Source organism: Podarcis filfolensis, assembly GCF_964270895.1.
Source record: "Podarcis filfolensis genome assembly, chromosome: 6".
Lineage (NCBI taxonomy): Eukaryota > Metazoa > Chordata > Lepidosauria > Squamata > Lacertidae > Podarcis > Podarcis filfolensis.
This window is the reverse complement of record NC_139609.1, coordinates 26,034,892-26,050,262: the sequence shown is the minus strand read 5'-3', so window position 1 is coordinate 26,050,262 and position 15,371 is coordinate 26,034,892. Positions and strand designations below refer to the sequence as shown.

Genomic DNA, 15,371 nt, shown 5'->3' with positions numbered 1-15,371 from the left:
TACAGGAACTTATGAAATTGGTTAAACATAAAATACCATTAAACTGTTTACTGAGGCTTCACAGAAATACTGCAGCTAATGAGCATTTCTGCTATTTAAATAAGCCCAAATTGAACACACATTACATGGATACCTAATTAGTAATGGCAGTCAAGCACACACTGTGTCACTTTTAAAGCTTTATTTGAGGAATCTTTTCCATTTGATTTGTTTTGCTAATTAAAATATTTTCCAGCTTTTCAATATATCTTAATATTACTCGTAGTCGTCCCCCCCCCCCACGTCAAGTGGTGTATAATTGCTTGATGCTTTCCTATTTGTGTCTATTTGCTCAATGAACGCAGCAGCTTGAACTATATTGTAGTCTACAAAATTATTTTGGTTTCTGCATTTGTGCTGCTATCTTTTGGTAACTTTGGCATGCTGTCATCCAGTTTGAATGATCTGTTCAGATTGCTTAGCTATTGTTTCACTCGCAGTACCGGCAGCCTTTCAAGTGCTGCTGGAAGAATATAAGTTGTCCCTGCAGTGGAATAAAATGTTTCTTGATAGTGAAAACAGGGTCCTGTTTCCTGATAGTGGTACCAGAGCTACTTTTCTCCATTCCCCACTAATACCACAGTAACCTGGGAGGGGTGAGACTGTGCGAGATGAACCACACAGGAACATCAAGTGTCTGGATTCAGAGTAGTGGTCAATATTTATTGCATTTATATCCTAACTTCTTCTCCAAAGAGCTCAAGGTAGTAATGCTCATGGTTCAACTTTCCCTCCCCGTTTTATGATCACAACAACCCTGTTAGGCTGTGACTGCCCAAGGACACCCAATGAGCTTCAGGGCTGTGAGAGGATTTGAACCCAAGTCCAGCATCCTAACCATCCTAAGCATAGTCTAAGTAGCCAATTTTTTCCTGTTTACTATAGTTGCGAAACTACCGTTCTCCAACAACTAGGAAGTGCCTATTAAGGTTTCGAGAAATATAGCCTGGAATGTTAGGTCCTCTTTATTTTATCCGTAGAAATATTAAACCAACTCAGCTGCTTGGAAGTCAGATACCTGGAGAAAATAAATCTAGTCTTGGGACTTTGTAAATTATTTTAGCAGACTTAACCAAATGCATGCTTTGTTTGCTTCTGTTCAGTTTAGTTTTCTGCAAGTGGTGGGACTTTAAAGGAGACTAATCACTTCTGATCCTGAAAGTGACACAGTATTTCCAGTTTTAAAATTAGCTGCTGAAACATGCAAAACAGTTTCTTTTCCTGGTATTTTTGTCTAAGCCATCAGTGCTTTATCTTAGCATTCAGGGTTTCAAAACATTTCGTGCTTGGCATTATCAGTATTCGCAGCCCCTATGTGGTAGTCATATTAATTTGTCATAATAGTGTTTTGTTGACTGTATCAAAAAATGAGATATTGGACTTAATTATTACTTCCTTCCCGTGCATTTTGAGATAGTGCCTGTGTGAGGGTCTAAATCCAATTTGCTTTGCTTTCCCCCACCCACTGCCACCCCACAGATTCTCCTCTTGGTGTTTTCAGTCACAGTGGTGACCATGACCCAAATAGACTTTATTTGCCATAGCATCTCTGAGGCTGAAGAATCTAGCCACTTGTAAAGATTGAAGAGGCTTAACTCTTCCGCTTCTGGAGCAGCTGCAGAAAATGTTTGAAAGAAAGCCTTGACTGTGAACCTCCATATAACTTCTGTGGGTCAGCCCTATGTCTACTGCAGCCTCAGTTGCCTTTCCTCCTTCAAATCCATCATGGAAGTCCATTCCCCCCCTTACATGATCTGTCCCACTAACAAGCCCTTGACACATGGTTGCCCTCGATCCCATTATTTAACTCATTGACATGGAAATGGAGAATGGGAAATTATGGAAATCTGATCCCTTCCTATAATGATAGTTTTGACTTTACAGAGGGTTTCCCAAGGCAAAACACAGCTGCCTCTGCTCATCTCTTGTAGAAACAGAACACATCTTTGACACTGTCTATGACAACTGAGAAATATACTAGCAGGATTCTCTTTTACATATATGACAGCACAGCTACATCAGTTTAATTGACCTTAGCAATCTGCATCTGTGTGTGGTATGTCCCCAAGGGATGCTAAAAAAAAAACGCCTCCCACCCTGTCACTTGGAGGCGGGGGGGGGGGGGAGAACATGGGTACCATAATAGAGTAATACCTACATAAACGTCATTCATTTGATGCAGGGCATCAATATGTGCTAAAATAATACTCAAATGTACTTCCATATGCAGCTAAAATTAAGGAGCTAGTGCTTTTTAAATGACAGATTGTTCTGAATTTTAAACTATAGCAGAATAAATGACATTATTTTGAAGTTAAAATTACTTTTTGCCATGAGCAAGAGAACAATCTTCCGTTCTTTTTTGCTGTTTTATTTATTTGCCTAATTGTTTCCTGGTTTAATTTATCATAGCTATTGTTTGTTTCATTGTTTGCCGGTTTTCAGGGCAAAACCTTTCCAAGACATCTTGCATCAAACCATAATGAACGATACATCAAAAAATATAAATGCATTGTTTCGTTGTTTATTACACATGTGCCCTGTTGTTTCTCCGAAGAATACAAGGCAATCTACATTTCACCCCACATATTATCCCCATAGAAACCCTATGAGGTTGAGGCTGAGGGTTCATGACTGATGCAAAGTCACCAAGGGAGTTTTATAGAGGAATGGGGATATGAAGCCAGACTTTCCAGTCTAAGACTCTTTTACCAGCAGCTGATGGTGTGACGTGGCAGTGCCATTCACCTGACCTCCCGGCAACTGAGTCACTGATACATACCAAGAAGAGGAGAGGCAGCAGCTAGGTCAGCATGCTCCAAATGCACCAGAAGGAGTGCTAGATTGGTTCTACCAGCGTGTTTGCACTGTACTGGCCTTACTGTTGCCTTATTTCTCCCCTCTCCTCCTTCTGGTATGAAGCAGCGAGTAAGCTGGAGGGAGGTCAGGTGAGCAGCACAGCCCCACCATGTTGTCCGCTAGTGCCTACTACTCCACTCACAGCAACATACTGTTTCAATTACCTTAAAGTGAGACGATAGTCATCAAACAACCAGAGAGTCCTGGTTTCCCCAAAAAGCAGGTAAGGATTTAAACCTGATTTTGGATTGTGCTTTTTCAGATTGAAGGTAGTGGCTCGTAATATTGAGAGTTCCTCAAAATCATCATCATCAGCATCATCATCATCATCATCATCATCATTCTCAGTGAGAAAGGTTCTGGCCTTGTTGTTTCTCTGAGATGCTCATGAGATACATGCAGAAAATGGTTTTGTGCTAAAGAGCATTCCGTTATGTGATTCCCCTCATGGGCAGTCTGAAGTGTTACAGTCCTTCAGGTACCTGATAATATGCAACATTTTAAGTGTTGGTTAATAGTAGGAGCATCCAGCTTGCTTGGGAATTCTAAGACTTCAACAGCAGCCCATATTGACAATGAGTGCGTTTTTGAAATGTCGAGGCCACCATATTGAGTCAAAATGGCATCCAATGGTACTTAACAGGAAACTTCCTCTGTCTCAGGGGCCATCATGACAAATTTGGTTATGGTATCTGTCAGGGAACTGCCATCGGAACTAGAGGAGGAGGCGAGGCTCCACAGCGATGCTGGAGAGGGGCCAAGCAGGGAGAGAGGCAGGTCTCCGGCTGGGGAAGAAAATCAGCGCAACACCAGGGATAGAGGGGGGCCGATGGGGGAAGCAGAGAGGAGGCTCCAGGACTCTTCGCAGGAGACCAGCGAGGAGAGCACAGGTTCTCCGCTGCCCACACCCACCCTGCGCAGAAGACTTCCGCGCAGGGAAAGTAGGCGGCGACTTGGCGTCAAAGAACTTCTTTGCTGGAAGAGGTTCAAGAAACGCCCACTGACGGATTCTGCTAGTGACTGAACAGCCACGGAGTGGATGGCTGTCCAGACAGAAACGGTTTAACCAGGCAACCTAGCCCAGAGCGGCGGTAACTTACGCACAAGCAACCCCTAAAGCCATTACAGTGTCCTAAGATGTGTCCAAATCTCTGAAAGATTGAGTACACCATTGTGTTTCAAAAGAGCACCCAACAGTATCCAAATAAAGACAAGACAACTGATCTTTGACCTTAGGAAACATTGTCCCAAGTTTGGTTATGGTATCTTAAGTGGTGTCTAAATTGCTGCAGTTTTGAAAGGTCCAATCTGCCATTTTGTTTTGAAACAGCATTCAGTGGTATTCCAAAACAGACAAAAACCTGTTCCTCTTGGTTTTAGGCGCTAACATGCAAAATTTATCTTTTAAGAGGTATCCAAAAATACAAGTGTACAGACAAGCAGTTTTTCAAAACTTACAGTAGATACCTGTGTCACCTACTTTCTTCTGTTTCCCTCCCACCACCTCTTTCCTTACAAAACAGTAAAAGAAGCCCTGCATCCTCTCAAGTTCAACAGATGGGGTCTCCCTGAAATTGATCAAGAGACCATGCAAACGAGCGAACCAGGGATTTTTGCAGGAGGTGACGTTAGTGGACTCGCCAACACTACAGTGGAATCCGTGAATGATGGAAAGCAAGCTTCCTGGTTCATGCACAAATACTTACAGGTGAGTTTTCAGTGGACTCTCCTTTGACTTTACCTTGATTTCTCCTGTCAGGTGTGCAGAATCATGGAATTGTAGAGTTGGAAAGGTCTCTGGGGATCATCTAGTCCAACCCTCTGCAATGTAGTAATATGCAGTCATCACAAAAAGGGATCAAACATTGGCATTATCAGCACCACTCCCTAACCAACTGAGCTATCCAGGCTTGGAGCGTATTCCCTGCTCTTTCCCAAACTTACCAGGCTATCAAATAAGCAAAGAACAGTTCAGATGTGGTGGGATTCTATGATCATAAGTTACTGACAACAGAGTAATTTATGGAAAGGGTTAGATCAGGGATGGGGAACTTGTGGCCTTCAGATCCTGTTTGACTGTGACTCCCATAGATCCTAACCAACATGGCCAATGGTCAGGGACATTGGTGATTATGAATGAGGAAAATTGTTTCTCCGTCTTGCATAATACTAGAACCAGGCATCATCCAGTGAAGCTGGGTGGTGAGACATTCAGAACATACAAATAATAATAATAATAATAATATATTATTTATACCCCACCCATCTTGCTGAGTTTCCCCACCCATGCTGGGCGGCTGCCAATCGAGTGTTAAAAACAATACAGCATTAAATATATAAAACTTCCCTAAACAGGGCTGCCGTCAGATGTCTTTTAAAGATAAGATAGCTGCTTATTTCCTTGACATCTGATGGGAGGGCGTGCCACAGGGCGGGCACCACTACCAAGAAGGCCCTCTGCCTGGTTCCCTGTAACCTCACTTCTCGCAATGAGGGAACCGCCAGAATGGAAGAACATCTTCAATCAGCGTATTCCTAAAGTATCAAATTTGCTCACTCAGAATTGGTTGGTGGCCATCTACTTGGACAGTTTTAGAATCATAGATTTGTAGAGTTGGAAGAGACCCTGAGGGTCATGTAGTCCAACCCCCTGCAATGCAGGAATGTTTTTTTGCCCAGCATGGGGCTCAAACTCACAACCCTGATATTGCAAGCCTCTTGCTCTACCTACTGAGCTGGAAGGGGATTAGATCAATTCATGGAGGATAAGGATAACAATGACTACTAGTCATGATGGCCGTATTACGTCCAGCACCATAGGGAACCGAATACCAATTGCTAAGGGTTATGAGTGATATTCTCTTCCCATTCTGCCTTTGGGCTCCTCAAAGTTATCTGATTGACCACTGTGAAAACCAGTGCTTTTTTTCTTTAAAAAATGTTTAGGGGTACTCTCATTTTGACTCAAGAAAATCACTATTTTATAGTTCAAACCAGGGAAAATAAATACAGTAAATGGACAAAAGTACAAAGATTCACAAAATGTTTAGGGGTGTGCGTACCTTTGCATCCCTGTCCCTGTCCATAGCTGTCAAGTGCCCCTTATTTGGCAGGACAGTCCCTTATCCTAGCGCCATGTCCCGCTGCTGTCCCTTATTGATGATGTCCCTTAAATAAGCTACTGAAGGTAATGGGGCCCTTTCTATGTCCAGCTGTCCTTTGTCAACAACAAATTATTGCTGTTTTTTTTGTGTTGACTATATGCTATATGGTAATTTATGGACCTAATAGGTATCTAAAGCCATTTGCACGCAACAAAATATGTATTTTATCAAAGTAATTGTTGATCCCTTATTTTGGCTGCTGATCCCTTATTTTCGAGGCTGCTGGTCCCTTATTTTCAAATCTGTAAGTTGACAGCTATGTCCCTGGTCCCCCCCCCCCCGAAAAAAGTACTGGTGAAATCAGTGCTTGAACACTGTGAAAACAGCAGATAAGCCTTCCAATCTATCAAGACTCTTTTTATCCTCTTATGGAGTCCAACAACATATGGAGGGATATAGGTTCTCCACCCCAAATTAGCTATAGAAACTGGAAAATAAGAGAGGGCCTGGATTATTGTTTAGGGGTTGGTTGGTTGGTTGCTTGGTTTGATTAGTGTGCTTAAAAAAAATAAATAAGTAATTCTCATTGGTTAACAATTCTTATTTGTACCCAAAGGGGATGCAACTTAATGCATAATACACTGCATAATACACTTTACTCAAGTAATTGGATGGGGAAATAGCTTATAAATATTAAAGGATCTCAGTGTTTTGAACAGCATGGAAGTTTTTGTTTTGTTTTTGTTTTTTTGTTTTTTTAAAAAAATACTTTTAGTGTTGTCACCTGGGGCAGAAATTATTATGTACAGGGTGTGATCACACCATCACTTTCTAAAATACATATACACATACAAAACAAGGGCACCTGCACAAAGCAAGCTGCCTACCTGTCAGATAAATTTGGCAGTCACACAAGAGACCCGGAGGAGGAAGGCAAGAGAGCCCTTGCTTGTGGACAGAAATTTATACAAGCGGGGGGAAAGAGAGGAAAATGTGTGTAAGGAATATGCTCAAATAGGCGAAGGAACAAATTCTCTGACTGGATACGGAGAGGCATGCATGGTTCTTTGGCTGTCTTGCATAGGCCTTTTTGTAAACCATTCATAAGATGCAGTTTGTAGAACATGGAATATCCTTTCAAAAAAAGATATCATTAATGAAAAAGGAAGAAGGAAATACAGTGGCCTTGCTTTTCCTAACAACTTGGAACTGAAATGTGGTACCGAAAATTTCATTTTTAACTATTCAAGCTGGAAAATATCCTTGTTCAAATACTGAATGCTAGTGGGGAGAGGGCTTGGTTTAAAACAAAAACAAAATGCTGTTGATTAGTGTGGAAACATTTCCTGCTCTTTTGTACTCAACATTAAGACCCACCTGCATAATGATTTGTCGGTAGTTTTGCCTCAAAAATAAAATAAATTCCAGACCAGGAAAATTATTTAAACTGTCAGCTCGCAATAGCAGTGCTTCCAGCCAATTCTTAGTTGACCATTGTCTCCATTATTAATTGGATAAGTTTGTGCCATCCAGGGGCTGCTAGCAAGGTACCATAGGTGGCAATGTGGCCTCCTCTGGTGCCCACAAAAGGTTTCAGTAAATACCCCCTCAGAAATTCACATTGCATGAAAGAGTGTTTGTTTGCTGTACCTGATCCGTTCCTGTTTGCACTGGCTCAGTCTCTCTTCTGTTGTGAACAGAGAAGCGGTGCAAATAGCTTCTCTCTATGAGCAAATATGAGAATGGCTGATGTTAGTGGCTTTTTTCCATTCATGGGGAGCTGGTGGGGCATGTGTCCACAAACCATTTTGTGCCACTGTCTCTTTTTCCCGCTCGTGCAGATGTGTAAACTATTTCCGTTATGTCACATCCCCATGGCAGTCATTTTGTTTCTGCCACTCCTGGCACATTTCAAACTTCCAGGTGTGCCAACAGGCCAAAAGAGGTTGGCTACTCGTGTTAAGCAGATCTCCAGTTGATAAGTAACTGGAGTGATGGTTCTCAATGATGGTTCTCAATATATGAGGTGGGTCACTTTATAGAACTACAGGCATTTGTTAGAGAAATCTGAGGCATTTTCATATGCAGTGGTACCTTGGTTCTCAAACTTAATCCGTTCCAGAAGTCCGTTCCAAAACCAAAGCATTCCAAAACCAAGGCATGCTTTCCCATTAAAGCAAAATGGATTAATCCGTTCCAGACTTTTAAAAACAACCCCTAAAACAGCAATATAACATGACTTTTACTATCTAACGAGACCATTGGTCGATAAAATGAAAGCAATAAACAATGTACTGCAGTCACGCAATCAGTCAATCAGTAGCTGAACTGAGTTCCACACAGTCGCAAAAACAAAACAAAAAAGCCACAGAAACACAAAATAAATAGCAAAAACAGACACACCTCAGTGTAACACTCAAAACGGTAGTATAGCACTCAAAACGGAAGTGTAGCACTCCAATCAGAAGCTTAACACTTAAAACAGAGCACGTTCAACTTTCGAAAACAGTTCGCAAACCGGAACATTTACTTTACAGTGTTTGGGTTCCAAGTTGTTTGTGTACCAAGACGTTTGAGAACCAAGGTACCACCGTATGTGGATTGATTTAGCATAAAGAACACCACTCCCTAGCCTTTCACCAATTATATTTGTTTCTGTGCTGAATGATAGTTTACTTGCCATGGCTCCTAAAACTACATAGCTGGTTCATGTAGCCAAACGTGCTGTATTTTCCATAAGATTTGTGGTTCCGCTTTGTTTGGAAGCAGACCTTGTCTTTTAGGTTAATGCAATGGCACATGCTATCACTTCCCTCCCCTTCTAACCTAAAAACTGGCCTTCTGAGGGGTGAGGGGAATGGGTACAACCATTTCCTTCCCAAACGCCCATTACTGTAATAGAAAATTTCAGATACTCCTTTTTGTTAGAGATTTGTTTTCCAGAGTCATTTGAAACAGAATGAAAACCACACTTTGGTGTCAGTCAAGAGAATTTATGTGGGATGTGATGAAGCAGTACATACACACGCATTGTGGCAGCACATTCATTTTTTATGTGCCCATTCTACAACGATGCATGGGAATCGCTTTCAGGGAGTGGTAGAAAAGAATATTTAAAGCAGTGAGGGGGAGGCTGTGGCCCTCCAGGTGTTGGTTGGACTACAACTCGCATCATCCCTCATCACTGGCTATGCCAACCTGGACAACGTGGAGGTCCACGGGTACCACATCTCTGATTTACTGAGGATTTCTTTGTTATTTTCAGAGGAGAGCCATGCTAATCTGCTGCAGCTAAAGCAAGTAGGGTTCAAATAAGGAAATGCAATGTGATGCTTCCTGTGAACTATGGAAGCACTTTTCGGGGGGACAGTTTCCCTGTTTTCCTGGCTCCATCAAGCCTTTGTCATAGACCAAATGGTGGCGCTGTGATTCGGAAATGGTTATTCAGGGTGGGGAAACTATTCCTTCCAGGGTTTTTTCACCCCCTTAACCTGAATACTTACCGTTCCTAAATTCTCAAGAGAGAGAATTACATTTTATTTGAGCCAAATGGCAACCCAGCAAAATTGTGGCCTCTGGAATAAACTGGGACTTACCAATTCTGCATAGTTAAAACTGTGGGATGGAGAGCAAAGGGAGTCAGGAAAGAAGGAATCCCATTTATATTCAACGCTAGTACTGTATAAGGAGCTGGATCTGAGGTTGCAGCAAGAAGCCAGCAGTGTTATTTTGTTAAAATGTTTAGGATGATACCGACTTGGTTATCACTCACAAGGTAATTTGCAGCATCTAGATCATGATCTTTAAATTTCTTCACTGGCTCCGGCTCCATGCATTTCTCTGGGGCTTGCACTGAGTGCTTTGAGGCAAAATACTTACGCTGAATTAGACCCAATTGGCTGTATGTCAGTCTGTGGGTAAGATTTTTTTTGCAAGGAAAAAAAAAACTTTATAAGAGCCTCTGCAGTACTTCAACCCAGGGACTTTAAAGGAAAGGGTTTTTTATTGTTGTTTTTTAAGGGAGAGGGAAATAAGTGCTATAAATGCTGCTGGCTCTTTTCTGTTAACATAGGCACATTGTTATATAAATGGTGGAATTTGCCTCAAATTGTAGCTTTTGGAAGAAAGTCTCCGAATATTCCACGTTCTATAAAGTGAGATGCCAATAGATTTCTACTGAGTCGCAGTCCAAATTATAGAAACTATTATTATTATTATTATTATTATTATTATTATTATTATTATTATTGGGGGGCAGGGAGTAGTTAGGTGTTTGGTGTGTCATTTTTTTGCAGGTATTGGGGAAAAAAGGGACATCTTCCAGTCATTGCAATGTGGCAGTTATTGCAGTAGAGCATTTATCGGGAAAAAGAGTGCAATGGCAGGCAGGTGCTCATGTGCATGTAGTTGCTGAGTTGTTAGTGCAGTGCAGCAACTCAGAGCCAGGAAGTAGTAAGGTTCCAACATCACAAACCAGGGATCCAAGTATGTCATTCTCTAGGGACGCGGGTGGCGCTGTGGCTTAAACCACAGAGCCTAGGACTTGCCAATCAGAAGGTCGGTGGTTCAAATCCCCGCGACGGGGTGAGCTCCCGTTGCTCAGTCCCTGCTCCTGCCAACCTAGCAGTTCGAAAGCACGTCAAAGTGCAAGTAGATAAATAGGAACCGCTCCGGCAGAAGGTAAACGGCATTTCCGTGCACTGCTCTGGTTCGCCAGAAGTGGCTTAGTCATGCTGGCCACATGACCCGGCCAATAAAGCGAAATGAGTGCTGCAACCCCAGAGTCGGCCACAACTGGACCTAATGGTCAGGGGTCCCTTTACCTTTACTATATCATTCTCTATGTTACGGTGACCAGCTTCCTGGAAGAAGGAGCTGTTGTTCTCCACCATTTCTGTACTTTCACTGGAGACAGTCAAAGGCTAATATTGCAACTAGGAACTCAAGAGCATTCATGGGGCCAAGAGGCTTCCTCTACCTGGCTGGTTCCTAAGTCCAAACAAACTTTTCATGGTCAATTTCAGTCTCAGCTCTGATTCCCTCTCCATATATACAGTACCTGCTTGACCTGCCTTGCTCCTTCTTCAGCTGGTGTCCAGACCAACAGCCCTGGCTGAAGTGTCTAGTACATCTCTCATCTTAATCACAAGCACAGTAAAGTGGCGTTCTGCAAGCCACTATTCTCTCCTGTTGGCTATCCCTTTGCTATAGTATTCTCTCCCATATGGAGATGATCTGTATTATCAGACGATCTTGTAACTTTGGTGTGAATATTACCTTGTTGATATGTCTGAGGGTTTTTGTAGCACTGATATCCATGATGGCATGGCTTTGGGGTGTTCATCTGTGTTGTGTTCATCTGATTGGCAGCACATCTTGTGGTTCTTCATAGGTTCAAGCTCCCCTGCCTCCAGACACATGTATGTATACCAAGGTGCTACTAGTAAACTGTTGCTTAGCCCCAAATTCCAAGGGACTCCATTGAGAGCCATGGGCTTTGTATGACCAGGCACTGCCCAATTGTCTAGAATTGTTGGGGGATTTTGGCATGCACATGCATTCACACACACAGTGATGTGGATGTGGAGCCCTCTCCAGCATGGATGTTCCTGGCATTTCAGAGGATGCCCATGTGTGCATTGGAATAAGGACAAAATGGTGCTTATATTCTTTGCTAGCACATAGAATAATAGACAACTGTGGCCTGATTCACACTGTACTTGGCAGTTGTTTCTGTCATGTGTCCTAGTGAATGTCATAAAAACAAGACTTGCACAGACATGCACTGAAGAGCCATTTGGATATTGTTGCATAGTACGTGTTCATCAGGCATTCTTCCTCAGTTTATATACCATCCCCATGTACAGAGTGTCCATTCTAATACCAAAGGGATGTGCCAAAAAAACAGAGAAACACCAAGCAGTTCTCGGAAGAGTCAGTTCCTTTACTGACAGTATAATGCAGTTTCAGTTACATACAGTTGTAGAAATGTAGCCTTATGAGGCTTTGCCCTCGGGTGGGGAAAAAATATTGTGCCCGGGAAAGGGAAAATGGGAGTCAACAGACACTCAAGGAATAGTTTCGGAGAAAAAGCTTTTTTTCTACCATCCATGAACTGGTAGAAGGAACAAGTGTGATAGATTCACAAAACAAGCACAGGTTCACAGTCATTTGCACAGAGCATATATTCCCCTTCCAGTTCACTCCCCTTTCTCCTCCTCTTCAGGAGTCCTGCCCCATGTTGAGGTTCCTGAGCATGAACAGAAAGCTTCTGTTTTGGGAAAGGGGGGGTGAGAAGCCAAGGGGGTCGAGGAGCCTTGTGGTTCAGCATGTCCAAGATGTTGCAACTGAATGAGATAAGAGTCAGTTCTCAGGCTTGCTTTGAACAGAGCCTATTCATTAGCCTTTTTGAAGCTCTCCCCTACTGATAAAAGTAACATTTTTGCCTATGCACAGCATCTTGTGAGAAAAGTAGAGGAAAGCTTTAGCTGTGGATTTTTAGAAGACAAAAGGAATTTTGGACAGTTTTGAGGCCTGGGGTGATTATTGGGGGGGGTTGACTTCAGGCCTAGGTGGGGTCACCTGTCCTCACCTCCTTCAGATACAGTCTCCTTACAGTATACAGACTATGCTCTGGCCAAGGACAGGGGCCAAGAGCAAACTTGCCTTAAACACAGCAGCATTTGTATTGTAGATTGTGCTGAGTTGTTCTCGCATGCTTGCTGACTCATTCTCACATGCTGAACCAGCTGCAGATGCAGGACACAACACACCCAAATTAAACAGCATGCTGAAATTAATTAAGCAGCATGCCAAGAAAGCACACCTTTCTTGTCCTTTTTCTCTGCATATATAAGCTCTTCTACAATACATTAACACCCCATCCTTCCTCTGGGGAGCTCAGAGTGCCCAGGAAATCTCCCATTCAGATTACAAATCCTGACCTCAGCTTCAGTCATGGAACTGTATCATTTGCCTTCAGAGCTTTTTCTAGGCATCTTCCCCGTCGCCCTTTATGATGCTCACAATGGCAAATGCCGCTGAGTAGCGGCCCTTTGATTTCTAAGTGCGTCGCTTTTTCTTCCACGTATGCCTTGTTGGGCACGGATCCGCACAATAAAACACACGTTTCCCCGGAATATAACTAAAGGCATTGGAGGAAATCTGACAATTCGTAGCTTGTCAATTGGAATTTTAGATCAAGCGGGCTTAATGTTAGAGTTCTTTCTGTTACCCTTTGCAGGTTTTGAGGGAGCTTATTCGACCTTACTATCTCACCATGAAGCTAATGGGAAAAGCCTTGCAGCAATCTTCACAGGAAAGTTTCCAAATGTCAAGTGTCATCTTTCCAGCTGCTAGATGAATGGGTAGCCACGAGGCATTTATTTGGGTGTGCGGTCTCAGTAAAATCTGGTTGCTGTGGCAGCAATTACTATAATTTGGCCATTGCTTTGGCAGTACTGGGACCACATGCAATTTTAGTTGTTGGATTTGGGGCATTATTTGGGGACAGTTGTAATTTAGAGGCAGGTCAAGGCACCCCTGGGTTGTTGCTTTATTTTCAGGGCTAGCATAGTGCTCTCTCTGCCTTTCTCATCAACATGAGGACATTCCTCTGCATTGTTCTCACCGTTGTAGCCTCTCCATCTTGAAATTAAAAATATATTTGCGAAGCAGATTGGCATGCTCTTGAATACACGAGATGGCGACCCGTCCAGCCTGCCAATTTCACATTAGTTAATGATGTGTCATTTGGGTGATTTCTCTATGCACAGTATAGAAGCTATAGGCTATTACTGAAAACTGCTACCAACAATTTGTGTGTAAGGAAGTGCCCTCCAGATGTTGCTAGCTGGGTCTGATGGGAGTTGGGAGTCCATCTCCCAACTGCAAGGCCGTAAGTTCTCCATCCGTGCAGTATAGCATCTCAGTAAAAGCTAAGACCAACGCTTTAGAAGTGACCAGCCATAAATACATACACATTTTGGCACTGATTTAAAGCTGTTCCTCGAGTGGCGCTGTGGGGAGAAATTCACTGTCATCAAGAAGAGCTAGACCTGTCTGTCAAATGGAAAGATTTCTTCCCCCTTTTCACCCCCTCTACTCTCAAGTTCTAGCCATTTCCCCACTAGGAATGGTTTTGTTACTTAGGACTCAGCTATACAGCTGCATATAAATCGTTTTAAATGTGATGTATAGTGCAATATACAAATGTGACACTAGATGGCGAGAGTGAGCTATGTCGAATTCCATGTATTTTTCAAAACGTGTTTTTTTTTAAAAAAAATGATTTTCACATTTTATATGTGTGTAGATTCCACCTTAGAAAAGAAAGGCAAAAGTTGTGTGTGGAACGTTTTTGAAAACTGGAGGCAACAGAGCGACTTTGGAGCATACCCCGACCCAGCATACCCCGATTCACCTGATTATTCAGGGTACAGGCAGAGATAATACACCTCCCTAATAAACAGCATTGCCTGCTCTTAACGGAAGCCTGAGGATACCTTTGACTCTATCTCTTCCCTTTTGTCCTTCTCCCTGGCTGTGACTTGACACTTCGTCACTTCCTTTTTCCCCCTCTTCCCTCCTTGTGTATTATGCAGCTTCTGGTGCCCTCACTTAGGCCCTGGTGTCTATGAACTAATTTGTTCTTGATCCCAGTTATTTCTGTTCACACTGTAGGCATCATCCCCATTTGGGTGAGCTGTGATAATAAGGAACTGCATTTGCAATATCCCTTCTTTTCCTTTCCTTAGCATTATATCTTTTGTGGAGTTCACAAACAGGAAGTGAATAAATTAAGTCCTAATTCCATTTCCCTCCTCTTCTCAGTTCCTCCTGCCTGTATTTTATCCCTGTTAAGATGAAAGGCACTTGGGCACTTAATAACAGAGGGGCCGGATTCATTGACGGTTCACAGAAGCTTCCATTCACTTCAGTATAGCTTTAAGAGCACTTCCTTGGTCTAATGCTGCATAAAAAAATCTTCTTTCTTTCTCAGTAAAAGAATAATATTTGAGCTTTTACATTTGGTTTGCCAGGAGTTTATCTTTTATGTAGCTTTGCCTCAATGCAACATTCAAACATTTCAGAGATAATTTGAGTACAAGTTATTTGGGAGGTGGGATGGGGGAAGAGAAATTGGTATTAATTCACATCCTTAAGTTTCCTTATTGTGTTTCTGTAAGGTGAATAAGTGCATCTCTTTAGAAAACGCTGTTGAGTCGCTTGAAGAATCCAGAGCCAGGGCATAATGTACTGCAGTACGATACAATTTTAATTTGAATAGTGACTTTCATACAAAATGCATCCCTGACTGACTGTAAATAATGCAATTACAGAATTAAATAATAAATAATAGACGAGGGG

At 42.4% G+C, this 15,371-nt stretch overlaps 1 protein-coding gene across 6 annotated transcripts in view; it reads left to right on the top strand.

Annotated features, from left to right (window-relative positions):
* Positions 1–15,371, top strand: part of DPYD (dihydropyrimidine dehydrogenase) — a 512,239-nt gene that overhangs the window by 267,446 nt on the left and 229,422 nt on the right. For 5 of the 6 annotated variants that reach the window (XM_083620602.1, XM_083620600.1, XM_083620601.1 and 2 more), the window contains one exon: positions 4,422–4,606. The exons of the other annotated variant lie outside the window; for it this stretch is intronic. In XM_083620602.1, coding sequence (XP_083476728.1) covers positions 4,422–4,606 — 185 coding nt within the window. The remainder of the gene's footprint in view (positions 1–4,421; positions 4,607–15,371) is intronic. 6 annotated transcript variants of the gene reach the window in all.